The following is a 7922-nucleotide window of genomic DNA, read 5'->3' on the forward strand; positions in this document are numbered from 1 at the left end:
ATTCTTGGATGGTAGAAAACACATATCATCTTTGTATTTCTTTCATGCCTTGGGAAAAAGAGTATTCTGGGAGTTATTAGAGAACAGAATTGGTTTCTGTCACATCCTGACAATGATATGGCTACTCTTAAAATATTTCCCCCCTAAGAATAGCCCTGCCTATTGCCATTATTGCATCCAAATAGCTGTTCTGCTTCCATATTTCTATTATTGGAAGCCTGCACAAGTAGGTAAGCTACATGCAGTGAAGAATCTCTGAGTCTGTTTTGTCTTTCTTTTGCTACTGTTTATTCCTGTGTTCCTTATTTTCACTGCTATAACCTGTGCTCCTTTCAAGGTATGAAAGAGAGACATGAGGCAGAGGCAGAGGTTGAGAAAGACTGTTATGGGTCATAGGAAACAAAGAGAGGGAAGAGGAAGCCCTGAAGTACTTTTCATTTGTATCTCCTGCATATACACATGCCTTTCCTGTCCTGGGAATTAGGGAGGAATAAAGATCGCATAGCAAGATAAACTACACATAATACAGTGAAAGTGTGGTAACGTACTGGCAACAAGACTGTATATGAATGCAATTCCTGCTTTAGAAGAACCCTGATCAGGATGTGTATTGTTGACTTTGCTTTGTGTGTTGGCCCCAGCTGCTTTTTGGGAGCTCTGTTCTCCACTCATTGTTTCTGCAACTACCCTAAAAGCATAAATGTCAAGAAGAAAATGAGGTGCCTGCATAGAAACTGATTGTGTCTACTTTAGAATGACTGTTCTTTTTGAGCTTAGATTTATCATTTAGCTACAGATTATGGTTTTAAGGTGTGTGGACTATTAAAAGGAAATTAAATGGCTTCCATGGACGTTTAAGTCTGTTTTCCTCACTACTTTTTTCTAGTTCCGGGATTATTGTGTCATCTGCTTACGGTGGGAGTGGCCTGGATCTCCCAGATCTTTGGAAAAGTGCAATTTAGAAGCATCATTTTTTGAAGGACACTTCTTGAAAGTCCTGTTTGAAAGAATGGGCAGGATTCTTGATCAGGTAAGGAAAAGCAGGTTACAAATTCCATTTCTGATAAGAAATGGAATAAGAAATTCTGATAAGAATATCCTTAAGAATCTTACCCTCATCTTTTATCTTAGGAATCCTTCAGTACTAGCGTCACTGGTTCTGTTTTCATTTTCCAATATTTACACTTAGAAAGCATGCACATTTTTCAATAAAAACTGTACAGCTCCTTTCTGCCACATTTCAGTGAACTTCAATCTGAAGTCTTGTTAAGGAAGCAGTTTACATCACTGCCTAAGATGAAGAGACTTAGTGTATCACTGCTAACATTTTCCCCATTTTTTCACAGTTAGAAAAAACTGTTATCAGTGCATGGAAAGTTTCTAGAGGGTATCCTTTTCCATCTGCAATGTAAAGTTGTTTTTTTTTCCTGTTTCATTAGCTTCAAATAATACAAATATAGCTGCCACGGGCAAATAAATGAGATATCATCTGACTGGCTCCTTGTTCTGAAAAGGAAGTGTGATATGTCAGACCCAGATTAGTGCAGTGGAATTTAAAGAAAGTGAATTTTCCTGAGGTCTTTTTTTTTTCTGTACTTAGCCAGCCTGCATGACCTAGTCTTTCTGGGGAGAAGCCAAGTGAAGGCTCAGGGAGGTGAAAAGGAGGTTGCTCTGTGTAAAAACTTAACATTTCTTTGCTTTCTCTAAACTCTGGACTTCAGCTAGTCAAGTCAACGTTGCTGCTTTATATCAGGAAGAGAAAACCTTTCTTGCCAGTGAAAACAAGCCCTGGAAGTTCTAGATTACCCTCCCTGTTATACCAGCTGGAGTTGCTACAGATGCAGTAGTACCAGTTTCAGAAGTTTATACAATTCTTTTCTGTTTTGCATGTGGAGCTATCTACAGAATAAACAATTAGCTGAAGTAGTGCCAGATTTTCTGGTCATAAGCAGAACAACAGCCATTGAACATACAAATGCACTGGAAACACGTCAAGAAGTCAGTAGTAGCCTCTAGGTCATCTCTGTGAGTGTTCAGGAGAGAAGGGTGTTTGAAAGTACCAACTTTTATAATTCAGAAATCAAAAAAGAAAGTCAAATACTTCCATTGCTATATTGTGTATTCTCAGGGTTTTGCTTCCAGTAAACATGTTCTGCACACTTCATGAGCTGAAATGGTTATAGATTGGAGTCATGAAGAAGACTGGGCATCATCAGCTCTTAGAAGAAAGACAAGCCTCATGACTATGAAAACCTTGTCTGAGCAATGACACGTAAATTACAAAAAGTGAAGAACCCAAGTTACATCCCCCAAGAAACACCTGAATGTCAGATACATACAACTACAATAAAAGTAGCAGCTGGCATGGAAGCACAGTGCCCTTTTGGAAAAACTGCCTGTCAGCGTGACACACATAGGGTTAGTCAAGCAAAGCGTTACTATCTGTGATGTCAGAAATGGCTCTTGACTCCAGAAGAGTTAAAATGAACTGCCTGAATCAGGCAGAAGGAGTAAATACTTATTATATTATAACAAAACCCTGTCCTAAAAAAAAAAAAAAAACCAACCTGGAATTCCTAGGGGTTATTCACAGTGAAACACATAAATCGCATAGAAAAGCAAAAAGACCCTACAAAATACCAACAAAACCTGGGTCCTGCCAGTGAAAAATTTGACATAATGGGTTCTAATGTCCAGACAAAGTGAAAAATGTGGAAGAGCCTTTAGTAGGGACACAGTACTACGTGCAGATTGTATTCAATGTCTTTTTTGCTTTGTCACAATACTATAGGTAGTTCTCGGGTTTTTATCAGTTTTTGTTAGTAGATAACAGAAAACTTTGAAGAGGTGGTAGGTATCATTGGCCTAGTTTCTGACAGAAGATAGCTGAGGCACGCAAGTGAAGTCACTTGTTTGAAGGCTGTTCAAATCCGTACCTCATCTGCTAGACAGTACATCCTGCCTCCTGTTAACATTACACATTTCTATGGAATTAGGAAACTGCCTGTTTCCTAAAAATTTCCTCAGAATTTTGTAAGAATTTAGTTACAGAGAAATTTTCTAGGATGTTATCTGATACAAGGCTTGTACTGAGTCTGCTGACATATGGACAGAAATAAAAGTTCTGTGTGAAGAAGCAGCTTTTCTTAATGCTCTCAATTAGTTCAAATCGCAACAGCAATCTGTCTGAACAATGCAGCACATCTTACTACTTTGTTTCCTTCTCTTCTTGTGAACACTCACTCAGCTCTAAAGACCTTGTCCTACAGTTCAGCTAGGTAGGCAGTGGAATGGCTTTATGGAAGGAATTTGCAGAGTGACTTTTCCACAGTAACTCCAAATGTAGTGATCTCTTTTACCTATAACATCTCTGGTCCAGGCTCTGAAAGCTTCATTTCTTAGAAGATTAGGATGAATCTATTGCTGGAATATCAAGTACAGAAATAACTGCCATTGACTGGGAGAAATATGTGCTTTCACTTCAAAAGATCTATAAGACAACTCCCTTTGCAAAGCAATAGCGTGTGGTAATGAATTCAGGAGTAAGGTACCTAAACGTTAGTTAGGTGTCCACATCTAGTCAGCAGAAATTTTGTCAGAGCAGCGCTGGTAGTCTCTGGAGCTGTTTGACTGAAAAGCAAGTGGGTGTCTCTTCTAGTGCAAAGTGAATCACCATCTCAGCTTCCTTGACTGTGTTGGCTGAAAGGTTGGCTCAGTTGCCTGAACTGAGGTATTTGTTTCTGTTTTTGTGATGCCCAGGATATTCTCACAAGCTGCGGTTACAACACAGATCTTGTAAGATCCACACTCTGTGGAACTGTCCAGATACTCTTGAGCATCTGAGATGGCACGAGATGTTTGCGTGTGGGCAAGTGTATTAAGTGTCAGATCTCTGTTGAGTAGGCTAATGCGAGCTTAGACATGTAGACACATCTAAATATATCTGTCTTAATCTGAAGCTGAATTCTTCCAAATCTTACAATCTGGAAAAGGGAAGAATCTGTTCTCTGATACTTCAGTGGGATGCTAACTTGAGAGCGCAAAGATGGTAATTTGAGCCCATGAAATCATCCTCTTCTAGACGTGATTATGCCACTGAGGATGTTACTGCAGCTATGCACTCGAAGGGATTGAGTGAGGGCCCTGTAATCCACTTCAGGTGAAATCAACACGGTTAAGTTAAACCATCTGCGTGTTGGTAACATCTTTAGACTGGCATAGGTGTGTACCAAGGGAAGGTCTGTCCGTCTCTTATCAATGTAGTCTGTTCCACCACTGAATAGATGGATGGAAATTCCACTAGTTTGCAAATTTTGGGCTGAATTAAATGTCGGCTTGTTTTCACTGTGATGGAAAAAAAAGTACTTGGAACATAAAGAAGCTATGGTGAAAACACTTGCTTTTGAAATGAGTTTCTCACTGGAATGGTAAAATCTTTCAAGCTAGGCACTATTATTTTCCTAGAAAGTTAGGCACTATTTTTTTTTTTCTTATGACTGATTAGCGTCTTCCAGCATCTGACAGTGTTGCCTCTCCCATTTGGTTGATTTGGGGAAAGGAGGTAGAGAAGAAGCGCAGAATTTCATGCTGCTGTCCCAGCCTGGGACTGTCTCATCTCCTGTCGCATGCTGCCACAAAATGACTGGCCTTCTGCAATGGTTCTTTCCAAGAAAAAAGAAAGTAGAAGAAGAGAATTACCATATTAGCTGTAAATTAAGATTTGTGTCTCTCACTTTCCTGAGCTTGTATACTTTGCAGTTATCCAGGAGAAGCAAGCAGATGTTTAATCTAGGCTGATTCTCTGCTGTTTGTTTAGCTACTGAGCTGAAGAAATGTTTTACAGGAAGAGGACTTATCCTAAAATAAACAAGTGTGCAAAAGCTTCAAGTGGTTGTAACTGTTATATAGATAATAACATCTAATACCTAACTGTCACATTCGCATCATTCCTGCCGTGGAAATGAGAGGTTTTGTGCCTGTCTTCTTATCTAACTTTTTATCTTTATATATTCATAACCCTGTATGTAAGGTTCTAGGAGTTAAATAAACACTGGCTGGATGAAAGGAAGCCAGCATGAAAATAACTAGAGTACCGTGTTTTCCTTTTTTTGCAGCCCTATGATGTAAATTTACAAGTTACGTCGGTGTTGTCCAAGCTGTCCTTGTTTCCCCATCCTCATATACATGAATACCTTTTGGATCCTTATGTAAACCTAGCTTCTGGCTGCAGGTCTCTCTTCTCTGTTATTGTCAGGGTGAGTAAACACACCATTAATATTTACATATGGCTATACAGCACTGATATGTTTAGTAACTTTGTAGTTAGTGGTAGTAGTTGCTGGCTAGTTTACGTTGGCAAATGATTTCTCACCAAAAATAGATATTTACACTCTTGATTTGAAAATCAGAATTATGCCTTTTCTACCAAAAACATTGGAAAATGTATTTCCCGGCATTTATTTTCATTCGGCATGTCTTGAAAATCATTTGTTTGCTCAGTTTCATTGTGTAGATGCAAAATATCCCCTCTGGCAACCACATTGCTTTAAACTGGACTAGGTCACATTGTTGTCCCTTGCAGGCAGCGTCAGGTAGTGCTGTAAGAACAGGCCAAGAACAGTTTTGCATCTTGATGGGAAAGAGATGGCTTTGATTCACACAGAAGCAAAGGACGCTGCTGAATACCCTGCGCCCGGATGGATAGCTCTGCTCATCCTCTTTTTTTTTTTTTCTGATGAAGGCTGTTCTTGACAATGAAGTCCTGGGTTTATCGGAAGTCTCCTTCCTTTCCCTCTCTGATTCCATCTCTTCCTGCCAGACCTGCATCCTAGAAGTGCTGGCTGGGTGCCTGTCACTCTGCAGTCTTCTCAGTCAGAGATCCCTCGCCTACCCCACGCACCAGCTGTTATTAAGCTGGTCAGGAGCCTATTAATGATGCTTGCCCAATACTAACGGAGGGCTTAGCTCCCTTTTTCACAGCAGCCCTCCACATTTCAAAATATAATCTTCACTCTCTCCCCTTGTGCTTTCCCTAAACCCAGGAATTTACTGGTCAATTGCCTACATCAACATTTACTAAGTCAAATTAATCATTGGCATAATTGAAATAAGTAATAACATTTGCAGCAACAGACTGAAGAGTTGCTTTCCTTTTGTATCTCTTTATTTTCTACACTCACTCACCCTTTTTCGGGGCAGAGCAGCTACTCTGCATGTTGTTTTGTGAGCCTGTGAGGGTGCTGAAGTGGGTCTGCATCCTGGGGACTGAAGGCTGTCATTTAACCTTGCTGCCAGGCACTCTGCAAAGGTGTTAACTTTGTGTGTTGATGGCATTGTGCTTTACAGGTCGTTGGGGACCTCATGGTTAGAATCCAGCGCATCCCAGATTTCACTCCCAAACTTCTGCTGGTCAGAAAACGCCTGCTGGGCTTGGAGCCGGAAGGGCCCATGTGAGTAAACACATTGCATATTCACCAACACCCACGGCTGGTTTTTGTTTGTGCCAGTCCTGATTCTCTGCTGTTTTTTTTTCTCTTCCTCAGCATTGACCACATGACGTTACTAGAGGGCGTGATTGTGCTGGAAGAATTCTGCAAAGAGCTGGCAGCAATTGCGTTTGTGAAGTATCATGCCTCATCTACACCATAAGCAGCCTTGATGAGTAGCCAGGCCGTAAAACCACCTAGCCTCTTCCAGTCGAAAGGACTATTGACAACACCCAGAGAAGAAGAGGTGGTGCTTCCTGGCAAAGTGTCAGTTGACATTTGGCAGAACTGGAAGAGGAGTTACTTTCACCAGATGTTGACGTTGCAAGAGAGAGGGATTCACATGGACCTAAAATATGATTGAAGGCATTTTGGGAGAAGCCAATACATAGCATTTCTAGCCACTGTGTGAAGAGCTGCAAAAGCTGCATGGAGAACCACAGACATCAGACCTTGGTTGTTCTGTTAGAATGACAGTGTTTAGAGAGTTGGGTCTTTTGTATGTTCTGGGGCTCACATGCGCCAATTTGCTTTTTGTGACCATATTACTTTTAAAAAGCAAATTAATTTTATAACATTAATATGTCTTAATTCTTTTTCTTTTCAGTTGGATATATGAAAGGAAATCACAACTATAGTCGCAATGTGTATTACTAAATAGACAGAAGAGGTTCAAAAAGACATGAAGAGGTTCAAAAAATCCACCAATCCATATACAGTGGGATATATTAATGAGGGATCATTTTTGTTTTGGTGAATCTTAAAGACAACTCTTGAGTTTGATTCCCCAATGGATTACTCCAGGAGATATATCAGTATAAAATCAGTACTAATTGAATTAATCCTCATTCAGCATCACATCTGTAACAAAGTTACATCTGAAGCATGTTTCTAGCATGTTTGTCTCTGTCATTCCAAGTGATTGATCTTCAGGTCATATGTGTAACTAGATTTGCTTTAGGTTTTTGCTTGTGAGCTCTAGTTGCTTGACTCTTGTCACCTTTACAGGGAAGTTAATTATAGGTCATTAGTAGTTGTTGCTGAAACAGTATTTTTAATTTCTTTTAAATTGATATTTAGCCTGAATTGGCTTAAGAATCTTTTGTGCCTTGAAGATTGGAAGTGTAAACATTCTGTCATTTTTAGAAATGTTTTTATTGCTTACCTAACCATCGCAGTAGTGCCCAGCGACAGATTGACTGATGCCAATTCAGTTAAAGCGTTGATACCATATATAGGACCAAAATTTGCCCCTGCTTTTCACAGTGCTGGGATGCAGAAGTGTCTCCCAGGGAATCTTTTTCAATTTGTAAGCTATCAGCCAGGGCAGGCACTTGCACTGCAAGCGGAGGGCCCTTCGGACTTCAGCGTGCTTTGCTTCTATTTCCCTAGCCTGCCGGCAGCCTGCGCTTCAGACAGTCCTTGCTGCTCACTGCC

General features: G+C 40.3%; 1 protein-coding gene across 1 annotated transcript in view; it reads left to right on the forward strand.

The window, feature by feature from the left end:
* Positions 1 to 6648, forward strand: part of FAM160B1 (family with sequence similarity 160, member B1) — a 103992-nt gene extending 97344 nt beyond the window's left edge. The window contains exons 14-17 of the mRNA XM_009881640.1: positions 887 to 1030; positions 5115 to 5255; positions 6346 to 6449; positions 6543 to 6648. Coding sequence (XP_009879942.1) covers positions 887 to 1030; positions 5115 to 5255; positions 6346 to 6449; positions 6543 to 6648 — 495 coding nt within the window. The remainder of the gene's footprint in view (positions 1 to 886; positions 1031 to 5114; positions 5256 to 6345; positions 6450 to 6542) is intronic.
* Positions 6649 to 7922: the final 1274 nt, after the last annotated feature.

The sequence above is a fragment of the Charadrius vociferus genome, unplaced genomic scaffold (assembly GCF_000708025.1).
Source record: "Charadrius vociferus isolate BGI_N301 unplaced genomic scaffold, ASM70802v2 scaffold282, whole genome shotgun sequence".
Taxonomy (NCBI): Eukaryota; Metazoa; Chordata; class Aves; order Charadriiformes; family Charadriidae; genus Charadrius; species Charadrius vociferus.